At 43.7% G+C, this 18,157-nt stretch overlaps 1 protein-coding gene across 3 annotated transcripts in view; it reads left to right on the forward strand.

The window, feature by feature from the left end:
• The window catches only part of CBX5 (chromobox 5), a 45,483-nt gene extending 35,463 nt beyond the window's left edge, over positions 1–10,020 (forward strand). For 2 of the 3 annotated variants that reach the window (XM_036251797.1, XM_036251798.1), the window contains exon 5: positions 1,847–2,126. In XM_036251797.1, the coding sequence (XP_036107690.1) occupies positions 1,847–1,997 (151 nt within the window). In that variant the 3' untranslated portion in view covers positions 1,998–2,126. Of the gene's footprint in view, positions 1–1,846; positions 3,880–7,929 lie in introns of those variants that run through there. The other variant, XR_004958314.1, reaches the window with a different exon arrangement.
• Positions 10,021–18,157: the final 8,137 nt, after the last annotated feature.

Below are 18,157 nucleotides of genomic sequence, written 5' to 3' on the forward strand. Positions count from 1 at the left end.
AAATTTGAGTATCTTCTCTAAGCTGTGGGTTTTCCCTCTCCTCTTCTCACCCATAAGACTTACCTCTGTGAATTAAACATCTCAGTTTTCTGGACAAGGAGGTAGTTGTCTTTGCTCACATCTCATTGGAATTTTGATTAAAACATTTTTTTTCCTTGATTTAATATCCTGATTAAGGAATTTGCAGTTAATTCCTACATTTCATTTTAGCACTAGATTAAAATTTTTTCCTACTCCCTTTTGTAAGTATTGTTTCTGACTTAAATTTCTGTTTTTTCTTATTGTTCCAATTCACAGTTCTGACCAAAAGGATAAAGAATGTTTAAAGCCCTGGCCGGTTTGGCTCAGTGGTTGAAGCATCAGCCTGCGGACCAGAGAGTCCCAGGTTCGGTTCCTGCTAGGGGCATGTATCAAAAAAATAAAATAAAATAATGTTTAAAAAAGGACACCCGATGAGGAAGGTTAGGATGCTTTCCCTTTGATGATCCAGAAACTGGATTGATCAATTTATGCATAATCGATAAGGATAAATGTAGGTTGATTGCATAATCACTCACATACTTACACATACAAATAAAAGTTATGGGGGCAGAATTTATATAATTTTTCAGCCTTTTGATTAATCCTGCTATGTTTTTCAACTAAATTCTAGCTGTGAAGATTTCTGTTTCTGTCTGATGTAGTAGTTAAATGATACTCACTAATACAGTAGTCAGTAATATAGTCACCCTCTCCCCCTTATTCATGGTGGATACCTTCCAACCCAACCCCCACTCCCTGCCCAGTGGATGCCTAGAAACTGCTGATAGTACTGAACCCTATATGTACTGTGTTTTTTTCTATACATACATACCTATGATAAAGTTTAATTTAGCCCTGGCCGGTTTGGCTCAGCGGTTGGAGCGTCGTCCTGCGGACCAGAGAGTCCTGGGTTTGGTTCCCCGCTAGGGGCATGTACCAAAAAAAAAAAAAAAAAAAAGTTTAATTTATAAATTAGGCACAGTAAGAGATTAATAACAATAACTAATGATAAAATAGAACAGTGTGTGGTAATCAACTTATGTGGTCTCTCTCTGTCTTTCAAGATACCTTTATGTATAGCATGGATACATTGGACAAAGGAATGATTTACATCCTGGGCAGGACAGCATGAAATTTTATCATGCTACTCAGAACAGCACACAATTTAAAATTTAGGAATTATTTCTGGAATTTTCCATTTAATAATTGTGGACTAGTCCTGGCCAGTTTGGCTCAGCGGTTGGAGCGTCGGCCTGTGGACCAGAGAGTCCTGAGTTCGGTTTCCGCTAGGGGCACGTGCCAAAAAAAAAAATTGTGGACTATAGTTGGCCTTGGGTAACCAACTGCGAAAGCAAAACCATAGATAAGGGTGAACTACCATAATTTAATTCATTTACTTAAATTTTTCCTTGAAAATATTTAACTGGACCCCAATAAAATCAATACAGATTTTTTAAAGAAAATATTGAGTCCAACCCATTTGGTTCAGTGGATTGATTATTGCCCCGTGCACCAGGAGGTGACCAGTTTGATTCCCGGTCAGGGCACATGCCTGGGTTGCTGGCTCAGTCACCAGTAGGGGGCGTGCAAGAGGCAGCTGCTTGATGTTTCTTTCTCACCCTCTCCATTCCTCTCTATCTAAAAGTCAATAAAAACATTAAAAAAGAAAAGGAAATATTGAACTGATAGGGTTCTCACTTTGAAATCAGGATGAAGAGAAAATCAAGTTAGCTAAATCCAGAAAATGACAGAAACCTATATTTGGACAGACTCTTACTCTTACTTCCTCTTCTTTTAAGTCTCCTTCCTATTTTTTTCTCTCCAGGAAAGACACAGATGAAGCAGACCTGGTTCTTGCAAAAGAAGCTAATATAAAATGTCCACAGATTGTGATAGCATTTTATGAAGAGAGACTGACATGGCATGCATATCCTGAGGATGCGGAAAACAAAGAGAAAGAAACAGCAAAGAGCTAAAGGAGGGGATGGTCTCTGTCGTTTCTCTTTGTACATAATACATTCACCTCCCTGCCTCCTCTCCCTTCTACCTACCCCCATCTATCCTAAACACATTCATAAAAAATGTGCTTATCACTGTGCTCCACAGGAGAAATGTTGGTATTGGTTCTCTTATAACATAACTGATGGTCTGATTCATGATAAGTGTCTCTCTGTGAAGACCAGGCATTTGCATACTGTGTGTAATTCCCACAATTTTTTCCTTTGCCCTGATCTCTTTATTCTACTCCCCTGTGATCTCAAGATGAGTTTTAACTTTTGAATCACCTGAGAGTCATGATATTTTCAGGGTTTGTCACTTTTAGATTGGGGGATTTTGTCACAATGCTGGTGAGTTTTGGTTCTTAAAACTTGTTTGATGATCAACTAGCCTTTGTTTGAGATGTTGGGATGGAAAAGATGTTGCCCGTCTTTTTAAAAAGGCAGTAGCAACTGCCTACCTGTTGGGGCTTTCCCAACCTCATTCAGCTCTATCCAGGAGAATACAGGGTTCCTGGTGTGGTCTTCTTGGCCACCCTCTGTTGTTCATCCTCACCCATCCTCCTAGAATAGCGCCATCCTTGGAGGACTTGAAATTTGACATTTAGATTTCTCAAGGCACACTCCTTTCAGCCCCAGGACTTTTGGCTTTGTTTTTTTTAGCAATCCCTGATTCTGCTTCTGCAAGGTGGTGTAGTCTGTCATAAAGTGACAAGATTATTAACTGTGGAGCTTTTTAGCTGTTAGTACATGAGGATGGTGGGGTAGGATACAGTTGTCTTTATTATCACATATGGTATATATGTATTATTTCCTTCCATCCCTCACATTTGGACTATATATTTATGTAGGTGTGAGTGACTGCCTGGTGCTTGCTTGTGCCAAGGTGCTAGGCACCGTCCAACCCTGCCAACTTCTGTGGCCTCCCAAAGCATTCCTGTTAACCAAAGAGGCTTCAAACCTGACCCTCACTTCTCAGTGGACCCAAGTTTCCCCTCTATGCCATTATTTTCAGTGAGGAATTTTTGGAGGGGAGCCATTGGCCACACTCTCAATTTTAAATATTCATAGCATTTATAGTCATAAATGTCCTTGTTGACTCCTGAATTTGCCAAGAGTCCCCAAAGTATTAATGCTCTTCCTTTTCCACTTTAAAACTCTTTGTATCTTCTTTTTGAAGATGCATTTCTATGGAAGACTATCACCTCGGTGAGTGACAGGCCTTGGCATTAGCATGTTGACACAACCGTCTTTCCTTACTCAGCAAAATATTTCCCTTTTAGCTTCCTCCTGTTTTGCCATGATATTGAGAGTTTATTTTTCTGATAACCTGTCTGTTTTCTTAGTAATGTCCTACTTCTCTACTCTTTTTTTCCTTTGGGGAGGGGAGGGGGCGGAGCTAGAGAATCAAAACTAAAAGCAAGGAAATAGCAGGGTTTTGAGCCTCCTTGTCCTAGTGCAAAGCTGAGAAAATAAGAATAAATGCTTGAAATAGCCTTAACTCTATAGAGTTCACCAGCCATCAAAGGTTGTTTTTTTGTTGTTGCTTTGATTTTTAAAACAGCTGGCAGAAGCATTCGACCATTTCTAGATTATTTTGAGTAATGAGGGGGAATGAATATCTTGCTCTAGTCCACAGATGAGCTGAATAATATACAAATTATATACCCATTCTTAGCCTTTGTTAACATTGCTTCTCTGCCCGGCTACTGATTGAATTCTGTGTGCTTCTATAAATTATGTCAAAAATTATACTGCACAGTTGAAAAGACAGTCGTTGATGCAGTGAAATGACAGACTGGAACAAGGAAGACTGGTTTAAGTCATCCAGGAAAATCTTTCTGAATGGAAATGTGATTAGGTAAGAACTCACAACCCACACCTCAAGTAGGTAGAGGTTTTAGCTCCATCTTCCATCATTCTCTGAACGAATTAAAGACCTAGAGCAAGTGCTAAATAATGGACCATTGTTACTAATCTGATGGACATCTAAGAGAAAGGGTGGTCAGGAAATAGATCTGTCATACAGGTAATCAAAGATATCAATTAGAGTAGACAAGGAAGGATAGGACAAAAATAGGTTGGAGCCCCTGGCGAAGTGATCTGGGTCTCAATTTGCAGGTGGAGAAAATGACACCTTATCCATGTAGCTAGTGTCTGTCTCCCAGGAGCAGGGGGCATGTAAACTACAGTGACCATATTTTTAAAACCAAAATCTAGCATTTGGACAGAACAATTCTTTTGTACTGAGTGTGATTCTGAGAAACCTGGGTCACATAGTTGCCAGGGTTATAGGTAATATTTAAGACATTCATCAAAATCTGATTTTGTTTTAAAAACCCCAGTATTATATCTTCATCACCTTATTCTTCATCTTTTGTCCACAGTTTATTGAATCATGGTTTGTACTGAGTGCCACCAAAACAACTTTTGTTCTCTCCCTCTCCCTGCCTATCCACAACTGCCTCTATAGGAATGTCGGGACCCTGAAGTCAATACTAATTTCAGCCCTCAGCAGAAAGGAAACCAGATGCCTCCCTATGCCTCAAGGTTTTGTTAATGCTGAGTATCTGTCCTGGCCCTTGGAGAATTGCAACCTCAGACGGAAACTTGTTTACATGGGTTTCCTCCTGTCAGAAGAGTTAGCCATGGGCTAAGCACTCTTAAACATCTAGATCTCAGATGCTCAGTTTGTTTTTCCTGTGTTGAGTTCTTTCAAAACATCTTTCTAATAATTTCTTTAGTAATCAGCACTCAAGGATCCCCCTTTCACAGAATATAGTAGAGCTTTGCCCAACAGAGTCTACCAAGGTTATTGTAGCCGCTTTTCTGAGCCCTGGCCAGGACTGATACTCTTACATTAAGATTAGCTGTTAGGAACATCAGCACTGATGGAAGTACCCATTTTTTAAGCTGGGGTGAGCCATATCACTTTTCCTCTTGTAGTCAGTTTTCGTCTGCTCAAGGGAGCATTTAGACCTATGGTGCTCTCTTAACACTCAAAAGTCTGGATGATCCTTGGCTGTTCCCCCTCAGCCATATCTGTGTATTACTTTGTTTTTCATGAAAGGTTGGCCCTGTTCCCATAGCTTGGGCAGTTATTCTTAAATTTGTATTCCTGTTTTGTAGACACCCTGCCGTCCACTTACTTTATATTAGGCCAAATCATAGGGCCTTAGAGAAGGTGCTTGGGATTTTCGTCTTGTGACTGTTGCATCTATGTTTAGCCAGCTCACCTGAAGTACAGAGGGATCTGAGTTTGGGTTGGAGAGTGGTTGTCTTTGCCCTTAGGGTTTGAAATCCAGGGTCTAAAATACTACTTTCCAATGACATGAGAGCCCCAGGAAGGGTTATGTAATTAGATATAAAATGTAGAAATTGTTTCTCAGAAATTAGGTCAAAGGAAAAGATTATTTTGTACCCATTACCCCATCCTTTTGGTTTAGATTTTTAGAGTAGAAATTATAATGTTGAGATCTGTAAATCAGCACACCAAGCAAGCATACCTGTAGCAAGGTGGAGAAAGGAAAGGTCTGGACCCAATGTATTCCAGTTGCATATTGGCTTTACCACTAATTGTAAGTTATATATTTTCTTTTTCTTCTATTACTGATTTTAGAGGGAGGGAGAGGGAGAGAAACATCGATGAGAGAGAACATCAGTTGACTGCCTCCTGCAGCCCCCCTCTGGGGGTTTGGCCCACAACCTGGGCATGTGCCCTGAGCGGGAATCAAACTGATTCTTGGTGCATGGGTTGATACTCAACCACTAAGCCACACCAGCTGCACTAAAAGTTGTATTTTCAAAAATAGAGACTTTACCAGCCTTGCATCCAAGAGCATATGCTAAGAATTGGGTACCTCCCGCCCAATTAAAAGTGGCAGAGTTGTATTGAGCTGTCCATATCCAGCCACATTAGTGTATATCAACATTCATTCAACATTTTTTGGCCCAGGGGATACGAAGTTCAAAAAGATGCAGTCCTTGACTTCAAAGAACTGTTACACTGGTGTGGGGTAAACCTACTAATAGCAGTTCAGTGTAATGGTTTAGATGGACACACATTTCTCATTTGGGGGCAGAGACAACTGTTGATATGGTCTGTGGCCCTAAAGTAGGGGGCTAACAATTAGTTAATATGTAGAAAAGACCTGTGCCCTTGGATGAACTGAGTTAACTGGTCATAGGTAGACCACAACAAGGGCTTGTTTAATTCCAGAAAATAAAAATAATGGAAGGCTAATTAGAAAAGCTGCTATTACTGAGAGAACAACAGGTGAGTGGGGATTGAGAACCCCAGATTTCGGTTCCTATTTTAGGCTCTTTGCCAAAGTAATTAATTGTATAGTTAATTCTTGTAGCGAAAGTATTAACTGTGTGGCAGATTTAGTTATGTGTTGTTACTTTATTGTGGGTTCTGTAACATTTATTCCACATGGACATTTTATCAGAGATTCTCACACCGTTTTCATTTTCTCATCTCTTTCAGAAGAATTAACGTGACTGGTTTTAAGCCTAAAACAGGGACATATTTGCAGTGATGAGAGATTTGCTAAAAAGAAGTCGTGGGGCACATCTGTTAACACCTGGGCATCTACTCTGGGCAGTAATTTTATTCACTGCAGAGACTTGTCTCAATTACATGAAAACCCGCCCCCGAATATATACATATCCTGGAATTTTAGATTTGATCAGTTTAGGGTGAGGCCTAGCTTCACTGACCTTAAGAATTTTTTTAGTTCTGACCACAAGAAAAATATACTTTTCTCTGCCTGGACAATTGAGAGTTGACTACTGGTGGAAGTCAGACTTCCCAAGAATTAGAATAACTTCTGGAAAATTATAAAGTGTGAAGTTTTTTTGGATAGCTTCGTAAAAACAATCCTAGTTTCTTTTTGCTTGCGCTGGATTTCTTGAATTTTAAACTACCTCATCTTGTCTTTCTAGAGTTACTTCAACTTGTCATTGCCTCTAACATGCTTGACTTGGGCTGTTTTTTTATGATGGATTTTCCCCCTATTCATTGACAGCATGTTCTCTTGCCCTTTCATCCTGATCCTTCTGTCACCTAACATAATCCTCTGTCAGAGAAATGTTTTAAAATAGTGTAAAATCTTGAAAGTGATTCTCCAAATGCTGTTTGTCTCTGAGATCAGTAAAAGAAGGAGTTAAAATAAGGTGGGGGGTGGGGGTCGGGGTTGGGGACAGGACTGCACTGGAGGCCGCCTAGAAGGGAAGAACCATTAATTAAGACAATTTCAAAGTCAACTGATTGTGATCATTAATGTCACAATAGATCAAAACCTAATTATCACAGCCTAGGTAAGAGCCATCAGTATTAATCAGAAAATCTAATAGGAAACTATTATCAAGAAATTAGATCAAATTGAATGCAATGAACTTTTTATCTTGTCATTCTGTGTTTGTGTGTGTGTGTGTGTGTGTGTGTGTGTGTGTGTGTGTGTGATGTCCCCTGGCATTGGCAGGTGTGACCCTCACAGTTGATCCAGGTCCCAGTGGGCAGTTTGTCACACTGAGGAATTCAAACACAGACTAAACCTGAACTGTCATTGCCACTTTAATCGGCCTTGAACTTGATCATTGAGATTTGTTTGGTGTGATCAATCAATGAAAAAAGGCTTATATTTAGGTCTTGGAGTGGTTAGTATTTCCTGAAAGTAGAGTATCCCTGATGAAAATATACTATGTGTGTTGCTAAATCATTTGAGCTTCTGATGTATTTGATTCTAAACCAAGGCGGGCTGTGGATTTAGTCAACCTCCCCACCCGCCACTCCTGCTAGTTTTAGGATGAGGGTCATAATGATTTCTACCAGAATCCACTGTAAATCCAAGGGTGGGGGGAGTATTTTTTTGTTTTGCCTTTTGTTAAAAGGTTATGTCTTTGGCAGGAGGAAAGAATATTACAGGAGTCTTATGACTAGTTATAGAGAAGACTTTATCCCCTCTCCTTGAAGTGACAAATAGGGAGCGGTCAACATTTATATCCTTAATCTTGAGCTGTTTATGAGGATGCCACAACTCCAGAAGGTGAGCTGAGTCCAGAAGGGTTGGTAAGATGTTGTCTTTGAGGAATTGTGGGGAGGGGCCAGAAGCTACAGGAGGGTGGTTGGTGGTGCTGAGGTTCCTATGCTCCTAGTTTAGCCTGTAGAGGATGTTGCTGCTCTCACCACTATTGCTGGCCTTTCTCCACCAACCTTGCAGCTCAGACCACTACTGGGGAATGGTTCTTATTTCTCTTCCTGGTTCAGTGTGGTCTTGCTTCATTTTGGATTTTAGGAAATTGGGTTACTTGGTACAGAACTTTGGGAAATCAGTGTGACTTAGTTCTTTACTTTGCTATTTAAAATGTAATTTTATTTTCAAAACATCCATTAACACATGGCTTTCAGAAGCAGTTTGTTTCTTTACGGTCCCTTGAGTATGCTAGATAAATAATAGCCCTCGGTTAATACTTGTGGGTTGATTGAGTTTATCTACTTTGCAGAGTGATGTGTACTTACTAGCTTTCTTTCGCTCCCAAGTGCACTCTAAAAAGTCACATGCTCTAGGGAGTGGAGTTAAGAATTGAGTGGATTCTGACTATGTGCCAACCTCAACTGATTCATAATGGCTGACCTTGGGCAAGTCACTCCTTTCAATGCCTCAGTTCCCTATCTGTCAAATGGGGATAATAATACTGACCTACCTCACAGGGGTGTTGTGAGGCATTGTAAATCAAAGTTGATAGAATAGTTTAGGGTCCTCAGTGGAGGATGCTTTGAGCCGAAGTCCAGGCCTAACATAGGCTTTAGTCCTCACTGAGCTGTCCCAAGGTTGGAACCACTTAGTGACCTCAGAAAGTTTTCTGCCCCCCCACCCCTCATCAAAGCTGCTAGTTCAGATGTTGGCTGTTTTTTTGGGAATGTTGGAGTCTGAGTCCAGACTTAGGATGTTTTGGGGGAAGGCACTTAGTATTTTCTACATCTCACATCCACACAGAGAGCCTATTTTAGATCCAAGAGCATTGGATTAGGGAATCATGAGGCGGGGATGCTATTGCTTGTTTCTGCAGGTTGGGAATTAAGGTCCCATGCCCCATGGACTTGGAACAGACTCAGTTTGTCTCAGAAGCAAAGCAAAGACATTGGGTTTGATTTATGTCATTGCTTACCACTCCCCAAAATGACCCCCACACAACTGGGACACTGCAGCCCTTTGTGGTATCTGTACCTAAGCCTCTGCCTCCCCACAGGAACCATCTGGTTTGGAAAACATACCTACTTCCAGTCCCCATTGGAAAATTTTTTAAGAGGTATGTTTAATACTCAGAATTGGGCATTGATACTCTAAAACTTCATCCAATTCATTGCATTCAGCATCTGTCAACTCTTGCAGGGTCCACAGTGGGAACCTGACTGACCCTTTTTTTCCTCCAGTTTTTTTCCCCTCCAGTTTGGGAAAACTTTTGACACTATTTCTATTTGCCCAGGTGTGGGCTCAAGAGCCTTACTCTCCATCTCAGTTTAGGGGCTCACTCAGCTCCTCTCCCCAATAGGGCTCTTTCTTTTCCTCCTTGGCCCTAGATGTGTAACCCATGAAAAAGCACAAGGTCCTGGCCTCCTGCTGCAGTCACATTCCCGTTATCCATGTTTTGTGGACTCTGCACCTCTGTTCACCCAGCATTGGCAACACCAGGTGTTTCTGTGGAGTTCTGGAGCATGGAGAGACACTGTCTGAATCCTGCCAAGTAGCCATGAGTTGACGCGTGCATGGCCCACAGCCTTCCCACGAGATGGGATCTAAGAGACTCGAGAGGCTGGGTTTCTCTCATCACTACCATCCTGAGTAGCAAACAAACCACACTTTGTAACCAGATTTCTGAATGGAAAATGGGAAATTGAATTCTCTGGACTTTTCAGTTTGTGGGGGAGTATTGGTTGTGTTTCTTATTTTAGCCAAACATGTCTGCTTATGGTTTTTAAATTGTTCTTTTAGGATAAGTGTGAAAATATACATATATATATATATATATATATATATATATAATTTTCACCTTTTAAATGTAAATGTTCCAAAGTAGGAAATTTATGTGTTTCTACAACTGACATCCAATGCAGACCTCATTCTCTCCCCCTCTTCACCCTCCTCTTTTCCCTCTTTTCATACTCTTGTATTGATTCTAATAAAATGGTTGCTTTTCAAATACGGATCCTGAGTGATGGTTTGAAGATCTGGTTCTTAAGGCTAATTTGGGTTCTGCAATGGCAGCCAGTAGTCACATGTATTTCTGAAAGAGTAAGTTTTGGAAAGCAAGGGCTTTTTTCTTTAAAAAAAATTTTTTTTAATTGAATTTAGAGGGAGTGGTAGGGAGAGGGAGAGAGAAACATCGATGAGAGAAAACATCAATTGGCCGCCTCCTGCATTGCCCACACTGGGGATTTGGCCCACAATGAGGGCATGTGCCCTGACTGGGAATTGAACCAGTGCCCTCTTGGTGCATGGGTCCATGCTCAACCACTGAGCCACACCAGCTGGGTGCAAGGGCCTTTTTCTAAGGATTGTTGGTCTCTCGCTTTCTGCAAATAGCCACAGGGTGGCGCACGCTTGAGGGAATAAAAACATGTATCCTGTTCTTACTCCATTCCCTTAACCAATTCAGTTTGTATGCCTTTCTCGTATCATTGCTTGTCTCTGCACCCAGTGGCTCAGAGAATAAATATTACCCTTCAGGAACCCAGGGACTCCTAAATGAGTCAGCTCCTGGTTGTTAGAATTGTGGAAAAATATATTGACAATGTAAATCCCAATATGTGTGAGTTTATAAATATAACTTTTACTATCTAATTTGCTTCATAAATACCAAAGAAACTGTCTTCTCTGAGGACCAAGTGATTGTAGGTCAGGAATATGGTTGAGGGTAGATTAGGAAGGAAAAAGTAGATAATCACAAATGTATTGGTTGATATAAGCCTGGTGCAGTTGTGACTAATGGAGATGGGCAGAAACTCAGAAGACTGAGAAGTGAAGGATCACAGAACCTAGACATCCTCCCACCGAGATGTGACTCCTCTGAAGGCTGAGCCCTCTTGTTTCCACCATCTCATCCAATTCTCCCATCTCATGTTCCCTTCTTGTTGCTGAGTTATAGGGTCTCCTCAGTCTAATCTCGTAAAGTCTTATGAAGACATCTGTAGATTGGCTGGTTTAATGGTCCATGAACCCATAAACATGGGATAGGAGAGCCATTTGGTCCACTTCAGAGCCAGACCCTTCTGGACATTATTTATTTCCTAACTCTGAAGCCCGAGCCTACTTGCCCCCTTCCCTTTCGATCTCTCTAGTTCTCTCACAATGCCACTTTGCCTAGGGCCCATCCCATGACTCCCAAGGTTTTGACACCTGCACTGCCACTCCTAAACAACTGTTTCTTGGTTTATGTTTCCCTCCAGTGTGTCAGGGGGTCTACCTGCATAGCACTCATTCCGATGAGCTCATCATCGCTCATAACTCTTCTAGGAATCTTGCCACTTGGTGCTCTGGAGAAGCCCGGAGCTGGGCAGTTCTGCCTCCCCTTTTGTCTCCACTAAATGGTTGCACAGCGAGTGAAATCAATGCAGCGCTGACAGCTAGGGGAAAATGGAGGACCACTGTGTGGGAGCCTGTGCTTAGCTGGATCACTGAGCACACAGCTTGGAATCATCCTGTTAGAGCAAGCAGCCCCCAGGCAGCCTCTGCCTGTACGAGGAAGCGTGAGCTGGGGGTGAGAGCCTAGTGTTGGCGGCTGCAGAGGGGAGCCTATTTCAGCCTGTGGACATGCCAAGCTGCTACTCAAACCTTAAATGTGACCTGGGGTGGGGGTAGGGGGGGCAGACAAGGCAAAAGCTGGAGCCAACCAGTGTGTAAGCATGCCACACAGACACCGGGGCTCTGTTATTCCAGCAGAGATGAAGGAAAGAAAGCAAGAGGGAGAAACCTCGTCATCTCACCTGCTTAAAGTCAGGGACAAGCTGTAGGCACAGGAGAAGGGTCTGGTCCTCAGTTCCTTGGATCCTTTGCCTTTGTTTCCTCCTCCCACTCTACTTTCCTGCTCCCCCACCCCCTCTACAGCTGTAACATCTTGCTTTCCAGGTGCTGGCTCCCTCCTCTCAGCTTGTCTTTATTTGTGCATCTGTATTTTTTTTATGGTTTCTCTCCTTTGTCTACTGTATCATGTGTGTTTTTCCCTTTCTTTGTCTTTTTTCCTCTCATTTCTGTTCTCTCCACCCCATGTTCTCTCCACCCCCTTTAAATTCCATAAGCGGCCTCAATTTGGACATTTAATTTCAACTCCATCAAATTATTGTCTTTGTGCAACAATCTAGGACTCTTTATGAGCTTTCTACCCCATGCCACCTCTGGAAACAGGTGCACCTCTTTCTGTGTTTAATGTGATGCCCCCTCCCAGACGGGAGAGACAGTGCTGGCCCAACAGCCTCATGCTTCTTTTCAGCAAAGCCTTATGTGATCATTTGGTTATGAGCCAGGGAGAGAGGAAGAGATGCTGAAAATTGAATTTGCTGATAAGTTGAGGGGCTGCTGAGATGAGAAGGTTTGGGGTTATTATTGCACCTTGCTTTTTTCCCACCTCCCTGTTGCTGCTGTCTTCTGGGGAAGGAAGCTGGTGGGGAGCTGTGGTATTGGCCACAGCCACTGCAGCTTATGAAAGTCTGCTTCTACATCTGCAGCAAGGATGGGGGTGGGGGCAAGTGAGATCTGTAGCCTGGGAGGAGGGCAGGTGAACCAAAGCCCTTGCCTGTGCCATGTAAAGATGGGATGGATGCTATTTCAGTAGCAAGCCGCACCTCCCTAGACAGTCTGGTTCCCCCTTACTCCCCTGCCCCACTATAACTCTCTGCTGCTTATGTTTCAGTGACTCCTGACAGGATCCAGGGAGCACAGCTTCCAGAGACCTGCGTCTGGCTGTGCGCCTTTTTCCGCTGTCACATACCCCCTTTCTCTAGTTCCTGCCTCACCATTCCAGTCATGTCTGCATGGGGCTGGGAGGTAGAGGGGATGGAGCTGCCACATTGCTACTCGGAGAGGGCAGGGCTGGGGCTACCTGCTCCTCCTCCGGGGTGTGGGCACATCTCTGGCTTCTAGACCAGAACACAGAGGATGCACCCTCTTTTCATATTTTTTTCTACCCTTCCTTTTGTTTGCCCCTCCCTTTTTCTCTTGTTCGTCATCCTTTCTCAGTTATTGTTTTTCCCTTTTTTTTTTTTCTTTATTGATTTTTTAGAAAGAGAAAGGAAGAGAGAGATAGAAACATCAATGAGAGAGAACATTGATTGGCCACCGCCTCCTGCATGCCCCCCACTGGGGATTGGGTCCACAACCTGGGCACGTGCCCGGGGACCTCTTGGTGCATGGGTGGACTCTCAACCACTGAGCCACACCGGCCTGCCTGTTTTTCCCTTTTAATCATCTCAGTTTCTTTTTGCCTTTCCCCCCCTCCTCTCCCTTTTTTTTTAATTTCCATGTTTTAGGAGTAGAGAGCTAATAAGAAGGTTTGAGGGAAGGAGTTGAGAGGGAAAGAAAAGTTTAGATTGTGTTTCCTCTTCCCCTTTAGAGGTGTGAGGAATGGGACTATTGCCCCCCCCCCCCCCCCCCCCGAGATTAGAGCATTTCTCCATTCTTAGATCTCCTGCTTCTCTCAGCAGTGATGTCTAAAACAGGGATTCTTAACCTTGAAAACCAGTTTCTATTTTTATTGGGTTCTTTGTGATTTTTATTTTTTAAATCCTCACCCAAGAACATTTTTCTATTTATCTTCAGATAAAGTGGGAGAGAGAGAGAGAAATATCATATCGGTGTGAGAGAGACACAGCGACTGGTTACCTACCACACGACCTTGACCAGGACCAGGGAGGAACCGCAAAAGAGGTACATGCCCTTGGCCAGAATCAAACCCCCAATGCTCTAACTGCTGGGCCAAAGTGGCCAGAGTTCTTTGTGATGTTTGTATGCCATAAAGACCCTTGCCATCCCCACGAAAAACAGAGTTCTCTGTATGGTATTTTTCTGTTAAAAATTTTAAGATAGCCCTGGCCGGTTTGGCTCAGCGGTTAGAGCATCAGCCTGCGGTCAGGAGAGACCCGGGTTCGGTTCCCACTAAGGGCATGTACCTCGGTTGCAGTTTGTCCCCGGCCCTGGTTGGTCCTGTGGGTGGCAGCCACTCGATGTGTCTCTTTCACGTCGATGTTTCTCTCTCTCTCTCTCTTCCTCTCTCTCCCTCCCACTCTATCTGTGCAAAAAATGGAAAAATGTCCTCGGGTGAGGATTTAAAAAAAAAAAATTTAAGATAAACTCTGGCCGGTTTGCTCAGTGGTTGGAGCATCGGCCTGCGGACCAGAGAGTCCCGGATTCGGTTCCCGCTAGGGGCATGTACCAAAATAATAATAATAATAATTATTATTATTATTTTAAGAAAATAACTTGAGTTATTTGGGATGTTGCAACAAGACTGGAAATCACTGTTTTTCAGTGTCTAGCTAAATCAATTAGATCTTTATTTCTGTCCTAACTTTTTGCTGCCTTTCAGCATAAGAATAACAACTTCCCTCTTTGGGAGTTTCCTGTGGCTCCATTCATCAGCATAAGGGATCCTGGGCAGGTAGAAACCATTTCCCTGATCTCCCCCCCCCATCTCTGAAAGGCTGACCAATAGAGGGAGGTGAGGAATGGTGAATGACTCTCTCATGCCCTTCCTTTACTTCCCCCAGCTTCTTTCACTAAAAGCTGAGAGAAGGGTTTCTGTTTTGGTTTAAGGAGCTGGGTCACAGGTGGTTGAGGCTGAATTTGCAAATTTGGATAGAGGAGATGAAAGAGAGAGGAGGAAGCACAAGGTTGTCCCTGTGAAAAACTGGGAGACTGGAATGAAACGAGGAAGGATGGGAGATGAGAGGCTTGGAAAAACAGATGCGCAGGGTGTGTGCGCGCGCATGCGCACTCATGCACACATGTGCCAAAACACAGATGTGAGGAATGGAATGTGGAAGCTCACAGAGGGGCCTGCAGGCTCTCTGAAGCTGCCTCCTCTGCCTCCAGGCAGAATGTCTTCTTCACCCAGAGACTGATGGCTGGAACTTCACTTCTGAAGAGCTCTGGGCAATGAATCAACTTAGCACTTACCTTCATGTGTTTTGAGTTAGAATAGTCTTCACCCTGGACTGAACGACTGCCCTGAAAGTCTAAAAAATATTTTTGATTACTGCAGGAGGCCCTTCTGCATCCTGAATGACTTCAGTTTCCACTCTGGTGTGGGAGGTGGAGGGCCTAGAATCCTGTTGTCTTCTCTCAGTCCCCAGTCCCGCTTCAGGTGGTCCCAGGAAGGTATGAGAGGGGAGTGTGTGTAGGGGAATGTTGAGGGGTTGGTGGTACAGCTGTCATTGGCACCCTAATGAGCATTAGAGAGTTCTCAGAACTGAATAGATTTTGCTATCTCCAAAGAAGACAGGGCAAACAGCTTCCATTTTCCCTACATCAAAATGACCAGTCTGTGTGTCTGTGAGAGTTGGAAGGATGTATTAATTTGAATATAGTTCTCTAAATATATGTTTTTGCTCATATGAATGTATTAAGTTCCATTGAGTCCAGACTGAGTTACTCTAATGGAAGGGAAGCAATGGCCTAGGTAATTCAAGGCAGCAGATAATCCCCAAATCATTAATGAGTATGACTGAAAGGCACTTTGGTTTGTACTCAGGACAGGCTTTGAAAGGTGCTTTGTGGGCTTCTCTGGGTCAACAGGAAGAAGTCATTTTAATGGAGGGAAAGGAAAACTGCTCTTAGATATGCACGAGGACAGTCATCCAGATCAGAAGCAGAAAATTGCAGGCAATGTGTCTTCAGGTAGAAAGGCAGGGAGACCAGAGAAGTCTTCAGGGGCAGCATGCTATTGGAAGGCCAAGGGAATAAAGAGTGGCAGGATTGCCCTGGCTGGTTTGGCTCAGTGGTTAGAGCGTCGGCCTGCGGTCCAGAGAGACCCGGGTTCGGTTCCCACTAAGGGCATGTACCTCGGTTGCAGTTTGTCCCCAGCCCTGGTTGGTCGTGCGAGTGGCGGCCACTCGATGTGTCCCTTTCACATCGATGTTTCTCTTTCTCACTCTCTCTCTCTCTCCCTCCCTCCCACTCTATCTGTACAAAAAATGGAAAAATGTCTTCGGGTGAGGATAAAAAAAAAAGAGTGGCAGGACCAAGTTTGGAGAGAGACAGGTTAGAAAGCAACATAAATTCACAACTGACCTCGCTCCTAAATTAGCCAAAGCACCAGCCCAGAACAACTGGGCACTGGGAAAATATCTGGCCCTTCAACTCAGCCTCATACCTTTGAAATAGAGGTGGTTCCCATGTTTCCCTCTCAGCTCTTGTTCTCATCCCACTGTTTCCTTCTTCTGCGATAGCTCATCCACTCTTAAAATTTCAACCACTGCTTATAATAAGGTTCATTAACCCCAAACCTGTTCTCTATTCCCTCTGAAACCACTCGCCTCTGCTGCCTCTTCCTGAGTATCCTGGAGACTTCTTAAGGTCAAGAGCTTTACTGAAGGGATTATGTACCATCCTTGCTTTCTGGAACTCCCAGTCTAAGAAGTAGTTGGTGTTGGGGGATGGCCACTACAGACAGATGGACAGTGAACAAGGATGTGAACATAATTTGAAGAATAACATGACATCAAGGGAGGTTGGATTTGTCTCCATCACCAACAAGTGTGAAACTCACTAACACCAACAGTTGTCAAGACCTTCACTGCGCAGACTGTCTGGCCCCTTCTGGCCCCAGTCCTACAGACCTCCCTCCTGCCCTCCTGCTTTCAGCATGGGACTGTCTTGGTCTCAATACCCTTATCAGTGAGGCTGTCCCAGCAATGAGGTTGTACATTATGTCCCTTGAAGTCCTAGAAGGTGTTGGTTTCTGAGTTTGAGATCTCCAAAAAGTGGGTCATAAATCATTGTTAGGACCCTGGTGGTGTCTCAGGTCTGGGAGGGGACAGAAAGGGGAACTGAAGGAAGATGATGAAAAGCTCCCCTAGGAAAGCAGGGGAAAGCATCTGGGATAGAGAGAGGATAGGATTTCTGGAGGATAAAAAGGATGGGAAGAAACTAAGTCCCAGAGGAATGACGAGAGAGGAAATGGAAGTAGAAAGGGTAGGTGTAAAAAGGAGAGAAAAAGAAAAGAGAATAAAAAAGAAGGCAAGAAGGAGGAGGTATGGTAGGGAGTGAGGGAAAACACGTGAGGGAGGGGCACTTGAGTTGTGTCCACGTACCTCCTGTACACCATTGTCATGAAAGAAGGTGATTAAAGTCTTGATAGGAACATCTTCAAGTTCTGTCTGTGGGCTGAGGGGAGAGGGACGTCCAATGGTGCCCAGCCTCTTGGATGTCATAATCCCTGACACATACATACCAGCCTCCTATATGGTAATGAGTTGTTAGTTGTCTCACCCAGAAAAGATGCCTGGTGGGCTCCATAAGTAAGAGTACGTTGGAACCCTATGTTGTTGCCTCAGTGTTTGGCACAAGCCCTGTCTGGTGTGAAGCTGGATCCAGACTGCATCTCTCGATGAGATAGGACTCTGTGTGTATATCTAAGGGGATGTTAGGGTTAAGGATGATGAGTCTTAGCATCAGTGCAGAGAAGTCCACCAAACTGAAAATAGGGGGCAGGGGTATGAGGGAGGCTCTGGCCTGAGGAAGGGTAGGGTGAATCCTGGATAGAGTCCGAGAAATCACTGTTGAACAAAAGATAGAGCAAAGTGGAGCCTTCCTTGCAGTGAATACATTTATACCTCACCACTCTGAGGAGATAGCCCTTTGAGATCTGCCCAAGGTGCCACAGTTGATTAGTGGTAGAGCCAGTCCTGGAACCCAGGTCTGTCTTCCCCAGAATTCCCTGTGTATTCTGTTTCCAGAGGAGTTGCCAGTGCCCCTCCCATTCCTAGGATGCCTATTTAGGGCAAGATTAGGATGCCTAATCAAGGACAGGCCGGGCAATTAGGGGTCCTGGGAGCCTGCTGTGAGTTGGCTACAGGAGCACAAAGCCACAGGGGAAAAAGGAGACATGGGAAAGTGGAGGAGAGAAATGGGACACCAAGACCT

The sequence above is a fragment of the Molossus molossus genome, unplaced genomic scaffold, assembly GCF_014108415.1.
Source record: "Molossus molossus isolate mMolMol1 unplaced genomic scaffold, mMolMol1.p scaffold_m16_p_10, whole genome shotgun sequence".
Classification (NCBI taxonomy): domain Eukaryota; kingdom Metazoa; phylum Chordata; class Mammalia; order Chiroptera; family Molossidae; genus Molossus; species Molossus molossus.